This window comes from Chanodichthys erythropterus, chromosome 21 (assembly GCF_024489055.1).
Source record: "Chanodichthys erythropterus isolate Z2021 chromosome 21, ASM2448905v1, whole genome shotgun sequence".
NCBI classification, from domain to species: Eukaryota; Metazoa; Chordata; class Actinopteri; order Cypriniformes; family Xenocyprididae; genus Chanodichthys; species Chanodichthys erythropterus.
Genome location: NC_090241.1, coordinates 31028651 through 31052062, shown reverse-complemented (window position 1 = coordinate 31052062; position 23412 = coordinate 31028651). Strand labels below are relative to the sequence as shown.

General features: G+C 36.2%; 1 protein-coding gene across 1 annotated transcript; it reads left to right on the top strand.

Annotated features, from left to right (window-relative positions):
* Window positions 1–22561, top strand: ppm1j (protein phosphatase, Mg2+/Mn2+ dependent, 1J). The gene is made up of 10 exons (XM_067374114.1): window positions 1–432; window positions 8777–8894; window positions 15365–15691; window positions 16980–17092; window positions 17670–17754; window positions 17900–18018; window positions 18167–18230; window positions 18766–18873; window positions 19049–19200; window positions 21215–22561. Exons 1-10 carry the CDS (start codon window positions 176–178, stop codon window positions 21360–21362), a joined length of 1491 nt encoding a protein of 496 aa, XP_067230215.1. The 5' UTR covers window positions 1–175; the 3' UTR covers window positions 21363–22561.
* Window positions 22562–23412: the final 851 nt, after the last annotated feature.

Here is a 23412-nt window from a genome sequence, read left to right as displayed (position 1 = left end):
TTCGACGAGGAAAACATTCTCTGTCAAATCGTCACATGGGGTCAATCGCTTCCTGCATCGCGAATGAACTGCTGTACGCTTTTGTGCGTTTCGTTTTTGCCGCTTGGGTCGTATAGGGTTATATCGTTAAGATTACCATTCCTCGCGCGCCGCTGATGCCACATATTTTATTGCGATGATAAGCAAAGTTAAAAATGCCATGTCCTCGCTGGTGGGAGGAATTATCCCGCACGGCCACCACCATCATCAGCAGCAGCACGGATCCGCGCAGAACGGCGGCACGGACGGGCTGCCGCCGCGCTTCCCGTACAGCAGACCCGAGTTTCTGGACCTGACACCGGAGCTGCTGCAGTACTCCACCGAACACGCGTCCAGACCGGTCATCACGCTCAAGAGAGACAGCAGGCTGCCGTGGCGAACGGGATACGCGGAGTGAGTCGTGTTTTTGTATAGGGAGTATGTCTAAAATGCGCATAATAAATGAATTGTTGGTTTATAATGATAAGATTGGAGTGACGTCATTGCTGAGGAAGGTTATATGTCACTCCTAACGAAGGGCAAAGGCTCATCATCATCATCATCTTTTAAGAGATCTAGTGACAGCTGGAATGTTTTCACTGAAATATGTTGTAACTGCACTGATGATGGCGTAGCTTACAGTTCACTGAATTAATCATTACATTTGAACATAGAAATGCTGCATATGTCAGGTTATGCACGCAGCTTTACTAATGGATATCCGAAGGATACTATAGTAGTCATTGAATGCATCTTTATCATCAAGTACTTTTTACCACAGTACGGTGCATTTTCACTACCTGTGCATCTGAGACGACACAGCTTTAAAAACCTGCAATTGCCTGATTTCCAGGCCTAAAAGAGTCATGAAAATGAATAAAATCTTAAAAATCAATGGGAGTTTCTTTAATCATATTATGCATTTCTCTAGTTAATGCTCAGCTTCAGGGCTGTTGACACCTGGGGACATTGTCATGGGCTCCAGTGATGCATTAGGGCGCTAAGGCCCTCTTTAGTAATGGTGCATTCAAGTAATGTCCAAATGATGGTATTTAAAGGGATAGTTCACCCAAAAATGAAAATTCTGTCATTTACTCACTGTTGTTCCAAACCTGTATGCATTTCTTTCTTCTGCTAAACACAGAAGAAGATGTGTTGAAGAATGTCCATATTATATAATTTTTTTTAGAATATGGAAGTCAATGGCTACCGAAATAAAATGTTTTGAACAACATGAGGGTGAGGAAATGATGAGGGAATTTTCACTTTTGGGTGAACTTTCCCTTTAAGAGTTAAGTTTGTTTAAAGTCATAATTTCCAGGGGAAATCTTATAGGACTTGAGACTTTCATGGCATTTAAAAAAAATAAGGGAATAAGTCATTGTGAATGCTACCTATACACACCGTATATATGTTTGCTATAAAATAAATGATATATATATATATATATATATATATATATATATATATATATATATATATATATATATATATATATATTTTTTTTTAAGTTGTAGATTTATTATACATTTTAGATTTGATAAAAATATATATAATAAAACATTTAAATAATAATTAATGAATGTAAATAATACAGTTGATTTAAGATACAAGCAAAAATGTTGCAGTAACGTGAAGAATGTCAGTGATGGGTGATGAAGGACTCAGAGGAAAACTTTTTTATAAAACATTTCTAGTAAAATTACAACTTATCAGTGTATACATTGTAGCAACTGGAGCTTCATTTATTTTGTGTTTGGGTTTATTTAAAATTCATTAATTACAAGAAAAAAGGAAAAGTCATGGAAATTCATTGGTAAAAAAGAATGTGAAACCTGACTTTCATCAGGCGTGGTCCGTTGAGTGAAGATCAAGGCCAGACTTGCACAAAGTGGCCAAGATCAAAGCCAGGGAGATGATACAGTCTTGAGTCATACCATCAAATTAATGACTATAATGTTAGGTGGTTTTGGGAAAATTTTCATATTTCTGTGACATAGAGAGCCCAGTGTGAAGAAGAGATGGAGAGAGAACAGGCTCTGATACTGAAATAAGCCCAGTTAGCCTCTGGTTATTTCATCTATTATTAACTACAGAACAAGAGGAGAACTTTGTTTGGGGCCGCGTGATGACAGAATTTGAAACTGAGCACATTCTCTTAAGTGTCGAAACAAACAGACTTTTTAGCTGGTAGCTTTAGAATGAGCTCACATACACAGGATAAAAAACAAAGGTTCAAGTTTTTTAGCTCATATTGATTGATAGTCAACAAGTGATGATCATCAACAAGTCAACAATCCATTTTTACTTCTAATGTTATGTATTTAAGAGTTAAATATGCAACTAGAAAAAACACAAAAAGAGAATTGTATAGTTGCTGACTGTTTTCCATGTAATTACATTTAATTGAACACTAAAGCTGTAAAGAGGATGCAAAAGCACCATACAAACATCATGGAAGTGTTCCATATGTCTTGTGTGATTATATGTTCTGAAGACCGACCAAATACACAGAAATAGAAGTCAATCTTCATTGATAATCCTTCCCTGCAGTGAGCTGTTAACTGGATCTTTGAATGGAATCATTTGATTCATAAATTAAGCATTCAAATCGGCTTTGTAAACTGGAACAACCGATTCTTTAGATTCAAAATAGAATAAAATAAGGTTTTCAGTAAGGCTTCAGAAGACTGCAGCACACAAGAATATTTTAAAATACATTTATAGTGCTTTTGCATCCTTTTGACGTTTAAAGATTTATTAAAATTGCATGGAAAAAGCAGCCAGCACACTTCTTCAGAATTTTTAATTTTCTGCAGTATTTCGGTTGCATAAAATGCTTAGAATAGTCTTGCAAGTTAAGCCGGGCACATATTTAACGACTAGCTAAAACATTCTGTACTCAAGACTGTACTCAACACACAGTGATTGTTTCCTTCGACTGAAACGGATTTAAATACTTACACACGGAATTTGAACACCGACTGTAATCGCCAACTGAACACAACTGGTTCTGACTGGACGTGTTTGAGCGTGATCAGTCTTAAGTATCAAATTATATTCATAATCGGCCTAACAATCGTTGTGTGTCCCCGGCTTTAGTCATCTAATTTTTTTTGTCTTTAAGACTGGTCATAACTTTAAAGGTGCCCTAGAATCAAAAATTGAATTTACCTTGGCATAGTTGAATAACAAGACTTCAGTACATGGAAAAGACATACATTGAGTTTCAAACTCTATTGCTTCCTCTTTCTTAGGTAAATCTCATTTGTTTAAAAGACCGCCGGAAAACAGGCAAATCTCAACATAACACCGACTGTTACGTAACAGTCGGGATCATTAATATGTACGCCCCCAATATTTGCATATGCTAGCCCATGTTCAAGGCATTAGACAAGGGCAGCCAGTATTAACGTCTGGATCTGTGCACAGCTGAATCATCAGACTAGGTAAGCAAGCAAGAACAATAGCGAAAAATGGCAGATGGAGCAATAATAACTGACATGATCCATGATATCATGATATTTTTAGTGATATTTGAGAATTGTCTTTCTAAATGTTTTTTTAGCATGTTGCTAATGTACTGTTAAATGTGGTTAAAGTTACCATCGGTTATTACAGGCAGGGAGTGCGAGATTTTAAGGGGCCACGCAGCCTGAATCGGCGCATAGTTAATGATGCCCCAAAATAGGCAGTTAAAAAAATTAATTAAAAAAAATCTATGGGGTATTTTGAGCTGAAAGTTCACAGACACATTCAGGGGACACCTTAAAGTCAGTTACTAAAAATGTAAATTTGTCTAATTTGAATCAGAAAAATAAGACTGATTACCCCCTTGGCTAACTGTGTAGCATGTATGCTCTGTATGCTTTTAGTTTAGTTTCATTGCATTTTGGTTCTTTTTTCCCTGTTCTTTTTTGCCTATTTGCCCTGTCATTTGAACTAGTTTCCTAGTGTGTGCCAGTTTGTTCCTTTGGTTAATTATTCCATTCACCTGTTGTTCAATTAATTAACTCATTAGTTCCTTTGTGTATTTAAGTCCTGTGTTCATTCAGTTCCTTATTCGTTGTCTTCTGTGGTACATGGTTATGCTATTTCTCCTTCATTTGCATGTTGTTTCCTGGGTGTTTGTGATTAAAGATTTTTATTTGAGCTATCTATCTCCATTGTGATATTGATAGCATCCACATGTGACAAACTGTTAGTTGGTCAGACTAGTTTTTAAGAGACAGTCTTAAAGGTGCCCTAGAACATTCTTTCACAAGATATAATATAAGTCTAAGGTGTCCCCTGAATGTGTCTGTGAAGTTTCAGCTCAAAATACCCCATAGATTCTTTTAAACCTATTTTTGGGCATCATTAACTATGCACCGATTCAGCGCACGGCCCCTTTAAATCTTGCGCTCCCTGCCCCCCAAGCTCTCGACTATAATACAGTGCATAAACAAAGTTCACACAGCTAATATAACCCTCAAATGGATCTTTACAAGATGTTCGTCATGCATGCTGCATGCAAGCATCAGATCATGTGAGTATAGTACTTATTTGGGTGTTTACATTTGATTCTGAATGAGTTTGATAGTACTCCGTGGCTAATGCTAACATTGCACACTGTTGGAGAGATTTATAAAGAATGAAGTTGTGTTTCTGAATTATACAGTCTGCAAGTGTTTAAAAATGAAAATAGCGATGGCTCTCTTGTCTCCGTCAATACAGTTATAAACGATGGTAACTTTAACCACATTTAACAGTACATTAGCAACATGCTAACAAAACATTTAGAAAGACAGTTCACAAATATCACTAAAAATATCATGTAATCATGGATCATGTCAGTTATTATCGCTCCATCTGCCATTTTTAGCTATTGTTCTTGCTTGCTTACCTAGTCTGATGATTCAGCTGTGCACATCCAGGCGTTTTGCCCTTGTCTTATGCCTTGAACATGGGCTGGCATATGCCAATATTGGGGTCATACACATTAATGATCCCGACTGTTACGTAACAGTCGGTGTTATGTTGAGATTCGCCTGTTTTCCGGAGGTCTTTTAAACAAATGAGATTTACATAAGAAGGAGGAAGCAATGGAGTTTGAAACTCAATGTATGTCTTTTCCATGTACTGAACTCTTGTTATTCAACTATGATTATTGATTCTAGGGCACCTTTAACATAGAGGCTAAGGCCCCGTCCACACGAAGAGGAGTTTAGCTGTATACGCAAAAAAATTGTATTGTATAGGTGTTTCATCCAGACGAATCCGGCATTTTCAGAAGGTGAAACCGCTATTTTTTTAAACTGGGTCCCAGAGTGGATAAATCTGAAAATGACGCCCTTTGCGTTTTCGTGTACAGCCAATCCGTATATTTTGTGAAACGATGATGTCATCACCCCACGTGTCGACCCTAGTCAGACACCGCTAACAGCACAAAACAGCAACAACAACAATAATAGCGGACTACATGCTTGTGTTCATGCTGCAGAAGCTACTGAGTCTAAAGCTTTATTTCGAAGCTTTACTAAAGTTTGTATACAGCACAGAAGGTTTATGCGGATGCTCCAAGTTTTATTCTTTGTTTTTAGTGTATCTCTATTGCAGAATTACAGCGCCACATACTGATCTGGCATGTATAGTACATCATTTTGAGATGTTTCAGTGGTTTTGTGTGTACGCAGATATTTCTTGAGACAAGGAAAAAAAAGATTGGATAGGGTAAGTTCTGGCTTCGTGTTTATGCAACTGGCCTCTCGGTTTGGAATAATATGAGTGAACTGCCCCTTTAAAGTTAGCATGAAATTAAAATTGACAATTTTTTTATGGAATATTGCAGCATTTATTAGGAATGATTTATCCTTGCACATTATTTTTCAATTCATAATCAAAATAACTAATCTCTTCTCATTTCTGATGATGTGTTTACTAGTGTGAGGGCGGGGCAACCTGTCACTCACATGAGATCCACCAGTAGCAAACCACAACCATCCAATCAATGGACAAAATCAAGTCCCGCCCTACATTTTTTCTTGTTCAAGAAGCAATTTCACTTGGATATATATCACAATAGGGAAGAAAGGATGATCACAACTTCAGTTTCATGCTGACTTTAAAACTCTGATGGCTTCTTAAAGACATGTAGCGGCCTGTAGATTAATGGCAGCACTGTAGACTCCTCAGATTCCCCAACACACACTCTTTCCCTATAAGATATTGCTGAGTCATCCACTGTGGCTCAAGGAGATTGGCTTTCTATGAACATGGTGCTGCCAAGCTGGCAAAGTCAAACAGATCCAGCATGCACCCACGCCACAATAGATGAATTCCTGTCAATAAATGTATGAGTGCAAGTGAATTATAATTATAGGTTCTCTGTAGGAATGAGTCGATACTAGTCATTCAGTCACCCAGCTAATCAGCTAATCAGTAAGTGAGTTAGACTAGTTCATCTAGATGTTTTCCCCTGTCATGTTTCAGTTTTGATATCTTTGGTGACTGCTTTAATTAGCATGCTGACTTGCACTTTGCCTAATCTGTGTGGTAAAACCTAGTCAGTTTTTAAAAAAATGCACTTTTGCATTGAAGAATGTCATTTCAGTTTGACCTAAACAGTGGCACATTTCTGTTTAGCTATTGAAGGATCGGTCGGTGCAAACAATATTACTCTTTATTTCTTTACTTTTCAGATTTATTAATCTACTTGACAACTAAGGCAAAATTCATGATAAACAGTGCCATAAAAAGGAACACATTTATTCTCTATTCTTAAGCACAGTGGGTGGAGGTGAAGAATTGCTCATCGGGTTGTTCTAGTTATACAATATTGAAGCTGCATCTTTATCCTGATCGCACAGCAATGCTAAGATACGACTGTACACATTTATAGAATACATATAGTAATAAAATAAAGGTTAATGAAGGTGATTATAGGCTCACTTTTATTGCATGAAGAAAGATTTTTTGATATCAGTGTATGTTTTAAACTCAGTTTCATAAATCGGTTTTGTTTTATAAATCGAGGGTTCAGAACATGTTTGTAACATGAAACGTACATTCTTCATGTGAAGACCTTGTTTAGATAGTCTAGCCTGAAGTACTGCATTAATAACACTATTCTGAGATTGTCAGCAATGATGTGAAACTTGATTTTCTTATCATTTAGAGTTTATGAATCTAGTGCACACCATAAAGTGCCAGTTTTTTGATTTACCACCAGTGCCAGTTGTGATTAATCAATCGGTAAAATCATATTCACTGGCAAAACAGCTAATAAATGAAATGTGTTTCTTGGAAAATGTAATTTATTGGGAATACACAGTCAGTGAAGACAAACGCTTTTTCCTACAGATTCCTGGTATAGTTCTACGGGATAACTGGCTCATGCTAATCAGCCAAACCTTGACCTTTTGAATTCGAAGAGTTTACAAATCAGTCTCTGCACTAAAATGTACTGCACAAACTGTACACATCAGGCTGAAATGATCTAGAACATTGTTAAAAATAAACTTTAGCCAATCTTTTCTAATGTTGGGTTTGGCATCCTTCAGAAGACCAACTAAAATGACTGAAAGGCTTAGCATGAGGAGGAATACTGACTGTTCTGCTCAAGAAAGAAAACCATCGACAGTTAACCAGTCACCTAAGACAGGAAATGCTAGTTGCCACTTTTGTTTGGTCTGTGAGAATAACACTAGTGGTGGTAATCCTTGCTAATAAAGGTTTCAGTTTTGTGGCTTTAGCTCATTGCTCTACTCTGTATTTTCCACAGATAATGACATTTGTTCTGCTTTCTTCTTTTGCATGCAAAATGGATGTTTATTTGTTTATTTGAAAAGGATCCCCATTAGCTGATGCCGAAACAACAGCTAGTCTTCCTGGGGTCCAAACAATACATACAACATCCAATAATTACAATCACAATTACTACAAATATATCACATAAAATAAAATAAAAAAATAAAAATACACAAACAACATAGCACACAATCCAACCTAACTCAACCAATCCAAACAATATTATGATTTTGAAAACAAATCTTAAAATCTTTTCCATTTTAAGTGTGTTATGTTCATTTAAAGAAATCATAGTATGTTGAAACCTAATGTGGCAGAAGTAAAGAAATTGTTACTTCAGAAGAAGGAACTTGCTACAATGAGACACTTCCTCTTTTGAGAGTAGCTTACAGTGGGGCTTTGTCAGCTGATTCTAAATGAAAACCACAGCATAATGTAGCGTAATGATGTACTATTATGCTTGGATTATTATGGGTATATTGCTTAAACATAATTTGAAATAGTATATAGTGAAATAGTCTCCAACATCCCAATTTTAAGTATGCATTTAAGTATGCAGTATGCTTTGGTATCATTTTTCTCTTAAAATGGGCATATAATTGTATATTAAGAGTATGGTTTAACAGACAAATGTAAATAGTTATAAATAAAACAGAGACTGGGCTGCACAGTTTCTGTTCTCTGATCATTTGTAGAAGTAACATTGAATAATAGTCATACACTTTTGAAGAGAAACCCTTAACATTTATAAATATCTCATCAGATGTGCTGGGTCATGACTGTGGCCTCTGAAGCATCTTACTGCTCTCCCCAGATTAGGAGGAGAATGGCTTTTTATAATCCAGATTTGGGAAATAATGGCTTTATGTTTCTTGTTAGACTGCCATCATACTAGAAATGATATTCAGCTGTATAATTTGGAAAATAAATAATAGACAATAATAGTAATTGGTCTCTCTCTCTCTCTCAGGGTGATAAATGCTGGGAAGAGCATGCTGAATGAAGACCAGGCTTCCTGTGAGCTGCTGTTTGTCAGGAAGATGAGTAGTAAGCAGCAGCGCTGCTCCATGTTACTGGAGGACAGTGGGGTAAGTTGGTCTATGACACAACATCCTGAAAACAACAGGATGTAGCCAAGCAGCTTTGTGGCTGTGTCACTGTCTTCATTTTTTTTTTTTTTTTTTTCGTGAAAATACTGCATTTGAATACTGCAAGATACATGCTAATGCCAAATTCTATTAAAATCAATAGTGAGGCGAGTCTCCAGTGCGCTTCAATCTTGGTATCATATAATATTTATGAACTCGTTTAAACATCTATATAAAAAAGATCTCTAATCTACTTTTGCAATGCAATTGTTGTGGATCAATTGAACTGGACAAAACTGGTCTCAGGTAAGATTATGAAAGATTTAGCTTGCCGAGGGACGCTCAGCTCGCTGACCCTGGTGATCCCATTGAGCTCTTGCATCTGTTGCTGAGCACATTCATTTGAAATCTAATCTACATTTGAAGAAAAGCCACATATAATTGAAAGGACTGTCTAGTTTTAGTTAAAGTTCTAGAAGTTTCCAAGAGTGTGAAACTGTGGACCCAATTAAAGCCATCATGAAGTCAAAATTGACATTTTTAAAAAAATATTTATTATAAATTATTTTTCCGTGTGCATCATTTTTTTTATTTCATGTGCCCTCATTATATTTAATCAAAATAACTTCCCCTCCCTCTTGCAGTGGCATCTCTTCTCTTCTCTGATGATGTGTTCACTGGCACAAAGGCAGTGCATTTTTTTTACCTTGAAGCCGTTTCACTCAGATATACGTCACATTAGGGAAAAAAAGGCCATTATGCCGACTAAAATGTCAGGCAAATCATAATTCGGCCATCATTATGAAATGTAAAATAACTTTCAACCACTATCATAATAACTACACTTTTCTAAGTCAGTCAAAGAGCAGCTGCCTACAGAAGCTGGTAGTAGCTGCATTTACATGGACCCTAATAATCCTAATGTAGTCAGAATAGAAGTGTAGTCAGAATAGAAGAGTCACATGTAACCATGTCAATCGGTATGAATTGACCAAATCCAATTAAAATTTAGAACAAGCTTTTCATTATTGTTGAATATAATTTCATAAAAGACTGTCGTGTCATGCTAAAGTTCTCCTTCCACTTGTCGTCTTTGAAGTGGTGCTAACCCAACGTCCCATCAGTCCTTGCTTTAGACTTTCATCTTGTTTTAGCCTCGGGAAGGTTTACAAACATTCCATTTTCAAATTAAAACAAAACACTTTTTATGCGATTTGGCAGTTTATTTACACGACTATGGCGTTTTGGGGGGCTGAAAATGCAAACTTTTGAAAACAGGATTCAAAGTGCGAGTTTTTGAAAATTATACCATTATCATCTTCGTGTAAACTATGAAACTATGTGTATTACGTGTTCAGTCTATAGGCACGACATCGCCAACTGCTGCCCGAATACAGCGTTTTTAGTCGTTTCCACGCATTCATGTGAACGGGGCCGGTTTTGACAATGTTATACTGTACTTTATACTTTATTTGTCCTTGTTAAGGGAAAATTGTCCTGGGCAATACAAGTAAAGCTGCACAACAAAACACCCACATAAATAACGATCACACAATCATGTCCTTTGAATTTGAATTCAACAGCCTTTTAGCCAGAGGAACAAAAGAATTCCTGTAGCGGTTGTATCTAAAACTTACAGTGCGGAACCGTCGACCAGATGGAAGTAATTCAAACTCAGAATAAAGTACATGAGATGGGTCCAGAGTCATTTTCCTAGCCTGTTTAAAAGCAATTTTGTTGAATATGGATTGACGATTGTGGTAAACCCCCAAACCACCTTCATTGCCATATGCACCAGCCGATTCAATTGTGATCTAAAGGTAACTGTCAAATTACCAAACCAGGCGGCTATGCCATACAATAAGATGGATTCAATACAGGAATGATAAAACAACAACATAACACTCCGAGTGACACCAAAAAGTCTAAGCACCTTTCGTTGTCGCCTGTATGCAAAAAACACAAAGGAAAAACATTTTAGTACATTGTTGTCGTGTAAAACACTACGTTTGGATTCATTAATCGGAATGAATTAATTCTGATTATGTCCATGTAAATGTAGCTTGTGATTCATCTGAAATGTCACATTAAATCCACCAATAAACATCAGCTTAGTTTTACAGATGATGTGAAACTCAGTTATTGAAAACTAAATCAAAATATAGAACAGCCTTATTGCATAGATCTAGAATGATATAAATGAAGCTGTAGTTTCCAATACAAGCTCACTTTCAAAAGGCCTTTGTGTCTTGGTGAGCATGTTGAAGTGAAACTTCTTTCTTTTTTTCCCCCTGTGTGATAGTTTTGATCATGTGATGTGGTCCAGGCAGTGTTTTCACCTATCATGGACTTATGACCTTCAAAGTGTGCGTTTGTGTTTGTATGCAGGCACAAATCTGATCTCTCTGATCCTCATCCGCAGTCTGACCCTTGTGTCCCCTCTGTCTTACCCCAAAATGACACATGTAATCCAAAGTGGAAAGCTGTTCAAGTCTTACTGGTTAAAACGTCTCCTTAGATAATATTGCATTGGCAATTGAATAAGACGGGTTGTGACATCTGTTCAAGAGAGGCTTTGGTATTTTGCAGACTGACGTATTTCTGTCTTGATCCCTTTGTTACATTCCATATTTTTCTCCTAAAATTTTAATTTTTCTATTAAAAATAGAAATAAATGAGACAGTAGTTGATCTGTATTGTTGACAGTGAAGTGTACAGAACTAGATCTTTACATTTTTCTGGAGAAAATTTAAAATTTACTACCACAATTCTAGGAAAAAAAACTTTATGTTTGTAGTTGCCAGGGTGTTGCTATGCAGTTGTTAAAGTATTTTGAGTATTTTTTTAGCATGATGCTGTATGTTTGCAAGAGTGTTATGGGTAGTTGCTGTGGTGTTTCTATGCAGTTCAGGTGTTTTATAGCAAGTTGCTATATGGTTTCTAATCCTTACAAAAAAGAAGTTTATTCACGTGTATTATTTAGTATACTTTTTAGAGACTAAAAACAAGAAAGTCTACTTTTTATGTATTTTTACTCCTCAGAACTTCTCAGAAATATACTTAAAATTACACTTAAGTATACTTGACTTACACCAGGGGTAGGCAGGTTTGGTCCTAGAGAGCCGCTGTCCTGCTGAGTTTTGCTCCAACCTTAATCAAACACACCTGAACAAGCTAATCAAGCTCTTCAGGATTACTAAGGCTATAGGTGGTTGGAGGTTTTTTTTCAGGGTTGGAGATAAACTCTGCAGGACAGCGGCTCTCTAGGACCGAAATTGCCTACCCCTGACTTATACCGACAGAATAGTCAAAGTATATTTGGCCTATACTTGTACTCAATCTTTTGATCGAGATATACCTGTACGAAAAAGTATAATTAAGTATTCTGAGTATACTTGGCTTGTAGTTGTGTTAACTCTATTAATTGAGTTGCCTATTAAATACTTTTTCCATGTAGTTTTACATACAACATAAACTTTGTTTATAAACATTGTTTGAAAAAATTTATTTATAAAGAAAACAGATATGTTCCTAATTCTAAGTATGTGAATTTTTGTGTAATCCACTGGTAGTGTTCATAGGAATTCACTTCAAATCTACTTAACTCTTTTCCCGCCTTTGACGGAATTTTCCGGCAATCCATGTTTTCGCTGTTATACAGTAGGGGGCGCTATTACACACCTTCGATTGCAGAATCTGTGGATCAAAACACAGGCGAAGAAGAAGTAGAAACAAGTGATAGAAGCATTGTTTACTCACATGTAAAATAATATGATCATCAAACATTAAACTGCCTAACGTTACCAAAGGAAATGTTGACTCAGGAAGAGGAATAGGACTGAACAAGCTTTGGGGGTGTTGATGGAAGCGATCCTCTCCATCTATGTTTTGATCATCATTCTGAATCGACTTCAAGTGTTGAATAAATTAGTTTATTTTATTTTATTTTTTTGTAAGCAGAGGCTCTGTTTATTGCATGTTCAGATTTTCATACAACAAAATATTCTGGGGGCCATGATGTTTTGTGAAAATGATAAAAAATGCTGGCAACTTTTAAAAAAAAAATGCTGGCGGGGAAAGAGTTAAAATACAGTTAAAGGTATAATTGAAGTATAAAAATTAATACCTAAACAGGAACATAGTAGTATACTTATAGTTTACCATTTATATATTATTTTTTGCACTTTAAGTAGGATATTAAGGTCACTTAAAGAACTCACAAGTGTACTTGCATTATAAAAAAAAAAAAAAATAAAAAATAGTAGTTTACTGAGAGTATACTTCAAAGTGTCAGAAATGTGCTACAAGTATTTAACTAGTAAACTATCAGTATACCTATACGTTCTCTTGTAGTATAGTTGCAGAACAAATGAAAAACAGTCGAAGTTTACTGCTCTTAGGGTGTATCCGAAATCGCACACTTTCCTTCTATATAAGTATGTCTGAATTCACAGTACTCATAAAATAGTTGCAAAAAGTACCTGGATGACCTACTACTTCCAACGAGATTCTGAAGTGTGCATATGATGACAATTTACTATCCCATGAAGCCACGGGTGAGGATTTGTGAATGGCAGTGAAGTGACACAACTGACGTGATAATGACAACATGGCAAATGTAGTACGTGGATTAAATCGTGAAGTTATTTATTATTCAAAATAAGTACCTACTCAAGAGAGTATGTGATTTCTCACACAGCATCATACTTAAAGTATTTAGTCTACTAGTATGTTGTATATAGTATATACTACTCGTATATTGATATTAGTATACTTACTACATAAAGTATACATAAAATATACTTGAACTTTACTTAAGTATACTTGTAGTATATGAACTTGAAGTATACTTATTCTTGGTAAGGGAAGGTGTTGTGGATAGTTGCCAGAGCATTACTAAATGGTTGCTCGGGTATAATGGGTGGTTTCCAGGGCATTTCTATTCCAGGGCTGTTCTGAGGAATTTGCTATTTACTACTTTGCTATTTAATTGGTTGCTATTTACTTCCATTTGCTCCCTATTTAATGTCATTGATGTGTACGAGAAACAGTTGAGTTCAATGACGAGAACTCACTTGTTATTTTCTTTCGTGTTGGTCAATTAGAAATGGACTGGTAATCTCCAGCAGTATTTGCTCACGAGAGGTTGTTAACCAGGACAGTGACTTCTGTCTCTCTTTCGCTTCTGCTTACATCACATGATGTTGTCCTCCCCCACTTAATACCCTCTCTCAACTCCTCCAAATCAATTACATCATCCTATCATCTGCTGTGTTGCCTTTCCGCAAGAGTCTATATACAGACAAACAGGCAGATAAAAAGATAGCAAGGCCACATATTCACTTGACGTGGACCTCTTGCTCTTTTGAATCAGAGATCCAGCCACAAACATTTGCTGCGGCCATGGGCCTTCCCAGCTGACCGTTGATCTTACATGATTGAGCGGGTGTAAGCTCTCTGAGTTAATCTTGTCAACAGGTAATGACAGGAAATTGAGATCGGAGAGTATTTCTAGAAAAGCTGTGGAAAGTGTCAAGATGCCCCCCTGTGGTTTTAAAAAGGCTTTGCATGCTGTTGTTCCATCTTATGTAGCTCTATGAAATACTTGATACTGATTGGTCCATTGTGGCATTCTGCAGTCAGATGTTTTTGTAGAACATTTTCTATAAATGACCTATGTCTCAGACACCCGATTATTCTGCTACTACTTTTCACTAGTCAATAATTAAAGGGGAAGCGTATGATTTTTTTTTGCAATGTACAATACTTTCTCCTGTTCCAGCATAATGCGCAGAGACAACTTTGAGTAAACCGCTGGTAGTTTTGAGTTCCTGAAATCTGTAAACAGTTTGGCTCTTTCAAAACATTGCTCTGATTGTTTGAACTAAGAGGTCAAAGTTCAGCTAGGTGGCATGATCCAATAAAGAGCATACAAATAAAGAGCATCTTTTTTCACTTACACCTTCAAAAGTAGCTGTGTATTTGTTAAAAAATAAATTATATATAGATATATATATATATATATATATATATATATATATATATATTTATTTGTGTGTGTGTGTGTGTGTGTGTGTTTATATATATATATATATATATATATATATATATATATACCGTAATTTTATATATATTTTTATATATTAAATATTTTATATACATATGTATGTGTACTTTATTCGTATTAAAAATTTATATAAAATTATATTCAAGTATATATAAAATTAGGGTATGTTATATATTTCTTTATATAATTATATATAATTTTACATGCATTATATATAATTTTATATTTAATATATTAAAATATATATATATAATTATATAAATTATATATGTTTGGGACGGGGCTACCTGATTATTTGAACAATGACATACATTACAGAAGGAAAGATATTGTTTTGCGATTCTATTTCATGTTTCTAATGATGCAGAAATGACACACCTTGTCCTCTTTCTCGTCCCTTCAGGACCCCACAGGCATTCCCATGCACTTCTGGGGAGTGTTTGATGGACATGCCGGCTCTGGTGCTGCTCTCATGGCATCCAAACTTCTCCACCGTATCATCCGCGATCGGCTTTGTGATGTCGCCCATCTTCTAGAAAATCAAAACAGCCCTCCGCCTATCTGCCTGGCCAAGAACGGGAGCCCCTTCCAGGCTGAGGCGAAGAAAGGGGCTTGCCTGGATGGAGAGGATCAGGACGGGCTCCCGGATGAGCCGCGGTTCCACATGGAGAAAGACATCAGTGTGGAGAGTCTGGTCATGGGGCTCATAGAGACCGCCTTCAAACAGATGGTGAGAACTGTATAGGATGAGATAAACCTGTGGTTTTAGACTTTTTGACTGTGGAGGACTAGGTGTGCCACTTAAGTATGTCTTCACATTTGGCAGGTTTGGTTCAATTAAAACAAACTCTGGTGCGATTGCTCTGTTAGTGCGCTTCATTTGAATAAGTGTGAACGCTTCCATCTGAACTCTGGTGTGCACCAAACAAGTGGACTGAGGCCGCTGAAAAGATGGGTCTCGGTCCGCTTCCAAACAAACTCTGGTGTTGTTCGAATCAAATATGATCTCAACACGGACCAAAGACATATAAACGAACCAAAAACAGGACATAATGTCACAAGATGTGACCCTAAAAAGGACAGAATGCTCGTCATAGCCACAATATTGCACAACACAGTTCAGTACAGGCGTCAGAACCACGTCTCCTTACATCAGATCTTCCTTTGTGTGTGTGATGGACAATTCCTGCCTCTTTTTTGACTCCTTTACACATTTTATAAGCTTTTCATGCATTGTCAGCTCCATCATATACAGTACTAGCATATGTACGCACATACAGTGAGCGCATTTAGCACAGCACACAGCATTGTTTTGGATGTTCGACATGTTCCGCCGCAAAATATATGTCATAAAAGGCTATATTTGTATCTTAAGGTTCGGTGTTAAAAATGACTAAATTTATACATTTCTGGTCCGAACCAAGAGAACCGAACAAGTGTGAACACATACTAAAAAGAAAATAATTATCAATGTATTAAAAAATACAAATGTAAATAAATATATCCGTTACAAATTGACAAATATTTAAAACTATTTATTTAATAATGTTTAAATGTTGTTAGATGTAACAAATATTACATTTATATATAATTTTAAGTGCAACATTTGCATTTTTCTAAAGCATTTGGCAACTATTTTTGGCAGTTGAGTTAAAAATGCTATTGGAAAGTTCAAACTTGAGCAGCCAATGAACTTCCAATTGAATTTTAAAGTGGTCCTATTATACTATTTCACATTTTCAGCTTTCTTTACTGTGTAATGCTGCTGTTTAATCTTGAAAAAGGTCTTATAAAGCACAAAGTTCACTCTAAACATAGGGAGTTATTCTCTATTTTTTTTTTTTTTATTTATTTCGGCAAAGGATAGACTTTAGAATTCATGTTGTTAGATCTAACATCCATGTGTTACTGGCACCAATAAGACAGAATTCAGATTTTCAGAGTGTGATTTTGCTGAATGTTGTGCAGCTGTATGCAAACAGAAGAAAATACTGAGTCTGTGTTGTGCCACTCAACAGGACGACCTGATAGAGAAGGAGAAAGAATCTTACAGCATCTCTGGTGGCTGTTGTGCCTTGATTGCAATTCACTTGTTGGGGAAACTCTATGTAGCAAACGCTGGAGACAGCAGGTAGGAGGCCTTAAAAGATACAGTGATTAAATGTGCATGTTATATTAGCAGGCTAACAGAAGATGGTCTTTATCTTTAGATAAAAGTAAGAAATGTACATCAAAAAGGTAATACAAAATAAATAATCTTGTACCCAAATCTTGCCAAATTGCAATGACTTTAAAGCTGGAACTTTCATTTCATGAGAGTTTAGTGAGTGTGCTGACATTTTGTTATAGGACATTGTATTATATTTGTCACAATAAACACTGATTTATTTATTTTTTGGTCTAATGAAAGTTGGAGGAAATGAAAAGATGACATGTCTCTACAGAGACAATGCTGTATTCTGATTTACTGTTATTGCAACAGTAATATCCATGTTGATTTCTCAAAGATGTTGGCCAGATGACTCAATTACTGTGACAGTTACCCATCATGGTCATCTTGGGAATTGTAGAAATAAATGAGAATATTATGCACACCACTGCATAGCATACATATATTACTTGCTATTTACCATCCAGTGTTTCTATAAGTTGAATAGTACATTCAATATTAGTTGTAAATCACCTAAAACAATATTATTTCCCCACAGAGCCATAATTGTCCGCAACAATGAGGCCATCCCCATGTCCAGTGAATTCACACCAGAAAGTGAAAGACAGCGGCTACAGTACTTGGTGAGTCACCTGTGTTATTGTCCCAAAATAATTCCCATTCCATTCCTAGCTTCATTCTAAATCCCGTTCATTCATTATCCTGCATGACTGCTCCATTTCTATTATAGATCTTCAATTCCTTTGCATTTGTGTTGCTTTTGTCTAGGGCTTCCTCAAACCGGAGCTGCTTGGGAATGAGTTTACACATATTGAATTCCCCAGACGCATCCAACACAAGGAACTCGGCAAGAAGATGCTCTTCAGAGACCACACAATGACTGGATGGTAATTATGAACTGCACATTATGAGGATGAATTATAGCAGCTGTTATTTTATAACAAACTATATTGTTTTGATTGAATATATATACTGTGTATGTATTCAAGTTGTGTACTTTATTGCATTCATAACCATTAACTGTTATTATTTTAGGGCGTATAAGACAATTGTAGAAGATGATCTCAAGTTCCCGTTGATTTATGGGGAGGGGAAAAAGGTGAGCAAATAATTCTGCTTCTTTTCTATTTAACTTTTATTTAACTCGAAAAGTTTCTGTAAATGGATTTTATTTCAAGCTGCATAACAGTAACATTTGTTACAGACCTAATATGTAATCTAATAAAGGTGTCTGAAGCTTTTTCCACAGTTTTCACAGCTATTTATTACAAAGCAGGGGTAGTGAGGTGTTGCAAATGGGAATGATGTAGGGCAGAATAATGGTTTGATAAAGTTTGAATGCATATAAAATAACCTTTTTGTTGTAATGGCACATAAACCTGTGAGTGAGTGTAATACCAATACCAGACATTTTTTGTTCCCCATTAGGAAAACAGCTTATAAATCATACAGAATGATGCTTTTTGAATATGTAAAAATGCAGACATTTTTCTGTGATGTGTAGGTTAAGGGTAGGGGTAGGGAATAGAAAATACTGTTTGTACAGTATTAAAATAATTATGTCTATGGAATGCCATCATAAAACATGAAAACCCAACCTGTGTGCATCTGTGTGTGTGTGTGTTTGCTTGTAGGCTCGTGTCATGGCTACTATTGGAGTGACGCGTGGTTTAGGGGATCACGACTTGAAAGTGTACAACTCCAACATTTATATCAAACCCTTCCTATCCTGTTGCCCAGAAGTGAGTATATAAATGGGGATTTATGTGAAAATATTTGTAAGGTCATTTATTCACTCATTCAAATCACTTCTTGTTTAAGTGGACAGTTTATCCGCCCAAAAAATGTTTTTGTGTAAATAAAAAAAATGAAGCATAACTGCATGAAAATGGTATAATATCATGCTCATATCTATAGGTCAAAGTTTACAACATCTCTGAGCACAAACATGGGTCCGATGATGTCCTGATCATGGGCAGTGATGGACTATGGGACGTTACAACTGATAGAGATGTTTCCGAAGCAGTATCAACTTTCCTGTCTGGCCGTGAGCCCAATGATCCCTTGAGGTTAGTGTTTGATCTTTCCATCATAACTGACCTGATCACAGGTAGATCTCCTGGAGATTGCGCACAATTTTCCCACAAATTCACAAAACTGCAACGCTAAAGGCAAATAATAAAATGCAGCTACACCACTGTTCAAAAGTTTGGGGTCGGTAAGATTTTAATGCTTTTGAAATAAGTCTCTTATGCTCACCAAGGCTGCATTTATTTTAGTATACCAAAAATATGGTAAAAACAGTATTACATTTAAAATAAATGTTTTCTATTTTAATATAACTTAAAATGTAATTTATTCCTCTGAGGAAAAGCTGAATTTTCTGCATCATTACTCCAGTTTTCAGTGTCACATGACCCTCAGAAACCATTCTACTATGCCGATTTGCTACTCAAGAAACATTTCTAACCATTATCAATGTTGAAAACAGTTGTGCTGCTTAAAGGGATAGTTCACCCAAAAATGAAAATGTGATGTTTATCTGCTTACCCTCAGCGCATCCAAGATGTAGGTGACTTTTTTTCTTCAGTCGAACACAAATTATGATTTTTAACTGCAACCGCTGCCGTCTGTCAGTCAAATAACAGCAGTAGATGGGAACTTCAACTATAACAGTAAATAAACCTTGCTTAGACAAATCAAAATTAAAACCTGCGGCTCGTGACGACACATTAATGTCCTAAGAGACGAAACGATCGGTTTGTGCGAGAAACTGAACAGTATTTATATAATTTTTTACCTCTAATACACCACTATGTCCAACTTCGTTCAGCTTCCTGTTAGTGAGGTCAAAAAACGCGTTCTGAAGACGGAAGTGATGTCTCGCCCATATAATTCAATGAGCGCGAGACATCACTTCCGTTGTCAGAGCGCTATCAGACCTCACTAGCCGGAAGCTGAACGAAGTTGGACATAGTGGTGTATTAGAGGTAAAAAATTATATAAATACTGTTCGGTTTCTCGCACAAACCGATCGTTCCGTGTCTTAGGACATCAATGTGGCGTCACGAGCCGCAGGGTTTAATTTGGATTTGTCTATGGAAGTTTTTCGACTCTTATTGTTCAAGTTCCCAATCACTGCTATTTTTGACTGACAGACGGCAGCGGTTGCAGTTAAAAATCATAATTTGCGTTCGACTGAAGAAAAAAAGTCACCTACATCTTGGATGCCCTGGGGGTAAGCAGATAAACATCACATTTTCATTTTTGGGTGAACTATCCCTTTAAAGGGATAGTTCACCCAAAAATAAAAATGATCCCATGATTTACTCACCCTCAAGCCTTCCTAGGTGTAAATGACTATCTTCTTTCAGACGAACACAATCGGGAATACATTTAAAAATATCCTTAGTCCTCCAATGTTTATAATGGTTCTGAGTTAAATATGGATATTTTTCATACAAAAACGCATCACTTCACTTTAGAAGACCTTTATTAACCCCTGGAGTCGTATGTATTACTTTTTTTATGGATGGATGGATGCATTATTTTTGGCTTCAAAACGCGGCCCCCCCATTCACAAACATTATAAACCTTGGAGGACTAAAGATAATTTTTAATATATCTCCGAGTCCGACTGTGTTCGTCTGAAAAAAAGAAAGTCACATACACCTAGGATGGCTTGAGGGTGAGTAAACTGTGGGATAATTTTCATTTTTGGGTGAACTAACCCTTTATGTTTTTACGAAGAAAAAAAAAAGCTTTTTGATGAATAGAATGTTCAAAAGAATAGTATTTATTTAAAAAAAAAAAACAGTGCAGAAGTCTTTACTGTCAATTTTGATCAATTTAATGCATCCTTAATAAATAAATGTAGTAATTTGTTTATTAAAAAAAAAAAATCTTACTGACCCCAAACTTTTGAATGGTGGTGTATATCATGTGTGAATCAGATGTGTTGTAGTAGTTACACCAGCAGATGTCAGTGTACAGTTTTTTACGGCTAAGGCCCTCCATGGTCATTTTTAATTTGCTTTATTGTTCAAATGATGATGTCATTTTTGTCATTTTATTTTTTTAAAGGTACACTTTAGCAGCACAAGACCTCCTGATGCGGTCACGTGGAGTCCTGAAGGAGAGAGGTTGGCGGCTGCCAAACGAAAGACTTGGCTCGGGTGATGACATCACCGTGTTTGTCATTCCACTGGCCGGGGCAGAGTTAGAAACATGACAAGGTTGATCCACCTTCACTGGACAAGCACACCAGGACACGTCCTTGGCTCCATCCCAGAGAAAGGGCTAGGAAAACCAAGAAATCCATTTTCACTCTGTCAGATGGCTCGGAAATGAGAAATGTTAAATGCAACTTTCCCTTGTCCTCCTTCTCCTCCGAGTCGTATGAATATCGTCAAGCCCATGTCAGGTGTGAGGTGATGTCATCAAGTGCCATTTCTCTCGCTCTCCATCTCCTTTCTGATTTGTCGAACGCAACCTCTGCAAGTCAGTACGGGACGGGAGGGCTCGTAACGCTTGGGTATTCTTTAACGTCAGTGGGTCATTTGAATCTGAATCTCAGTGTGGCAAAGGAATAAGCCAGTACTGCTAAAAAATTAAAGCCCTGATGGCAAGGGAAATAAAAACCGAAGCACTTTATATGTAGCAGAATCCATTTGAGCTGTAATTTAAACTGCTGATTATATTTGCTAACTATTCTGGGCTGCGTTTACCAAAAGCATCGTAGGCCTAAGTTGATCGTAGGGACCACTGGTGGCAATTGTTCTACGATCAACTTAGGCTTATGATGCTCTTGGGAAACACAGCCCTGACTGTCTCCAAAGAATGTTTCTGCTGACCGAATTTAAGGTTTTCTATAGCAAGATGCAATCAAACAACAAAAAATTATGGGCATTTCCTGTGAATGCATAGTATTTTTCAGTCATTTCAGCTGTTTCGGGTTCAAACAGGCATAGTTTTACATGAAGCAAATGCAAAAGTCTATATTCTGGAACAAGTATTAAGCATTCTTCTATAGAACTAGTTGAAACCAGGCTCTTTTTCCCTAAACCTCCAGAAAGCCATGTACAAATAACCTAAAACATCATTGACGTGCACCAGGCTTTCCATACCCAACTGAGCTGATTGCTTGAACTGCTGTAGAGCTGAATGACCTGTTTATTTTGCTGTAGATAAAACTTAATTTGGTCTGAAACTGTGTCAATAAACAATCTCAAATCAAACAACCATGTAGATCCAAACCTGAAACTGAGAAAAAAAAATCTTTTTGTACACCTTGAATGTACCATATTTCCTTTACTTGATGTCAGTGTTGTGTCTGTGTAGTATAGTACATATATATATTGATTTCTGCCTTTCAAATGATGATTCATTGTAAAAGGAGCTCTCTTTGCAAATTATGTGACTAATTCTAAATAAATCTATCCTTTTTATAATAACTGTTGTTATTTTTGTGCTACATTAATTTGCTCTATTGTGCTTGAGAAATGAGTGTTACTGGTGTTATTGGTTTATGATGTGCTTGTTTTGTTCTACCACTCCACCCTGCTGTTAGAAGCAATTGCAGCAATTTACAGATACGTATTAAGACTATAAGGATTATAATACATGCTGTTCCAGATAGTGAACACTGCCATCTAATTCATTCTGCCTTCTAATTCATCTAATTGGTCAAAAATACAATCAAAACAATAATATTAGAGATGCACCGATATATCGGCCAATAATCGGTATCAGTCGATAAAAGCAAATTTACAACTATCGGCCAATAGTTTAAAAACAGCCAATAGTCAGGGCCGATGTCTCCTGTCAATCAAAAGAGGGCAGGAAAATGCACTGCATTTGGGCTTTGTGTAAAGAAAATGCTAAGAAACCAGTTTGATTTTCAGTATTAATAGTAATAATATGAATTAAAAACATTCAGAAAGATAAGAAATATTCATTTAATCTTCAGAATTTAGTTAATGTGTGCTAATATTAATTTGAGTAATGTGTTTTTATAACTGATACCAGTTACTCTGAAACAAGTCGATGAAATGGAGAGAATAAAGTTTTTATTTGCATTTCTTTCAATATTTTATAATTAAAATATAATGATTAATTGTTAATTATAATAAAATCATTAATTTAAAAGAAGGTATAAAAGGCAGAACACCCCAAATTATCGGTATCGGCAGATATCACTGCGTTATCGTATAATCGTTATCTGTGGAGAAATTTAGTATCGTTGCATCTTTAAGTAATATTATGAAATCAAATTAGTGAAA

Bases quoted from the DNA above. Each gene is read 5' to 3' on its own strand.
- ppm1j (XM_067374114.1), top strand. From the start codon at position 176: ATGATAAGCAAAGTTAAAAATGCCATGTCCTCGCTGGTGGGAGGAATT. The intron at 15,692-16,979 runs GTGAGAACTGTA...GCCACTCAACAG, and splicing joins AGACCGCCTTCAAACAGATG to GACGACCTGATAGAGAAGGA. The intron at 17,755-17,899 runs GTGAGTCACCTG...GCTTTTGTCTAG, and splicing joins GACAGCGGCTACAGTACTTG to GGCTTCCTCAAACCGGAGCT.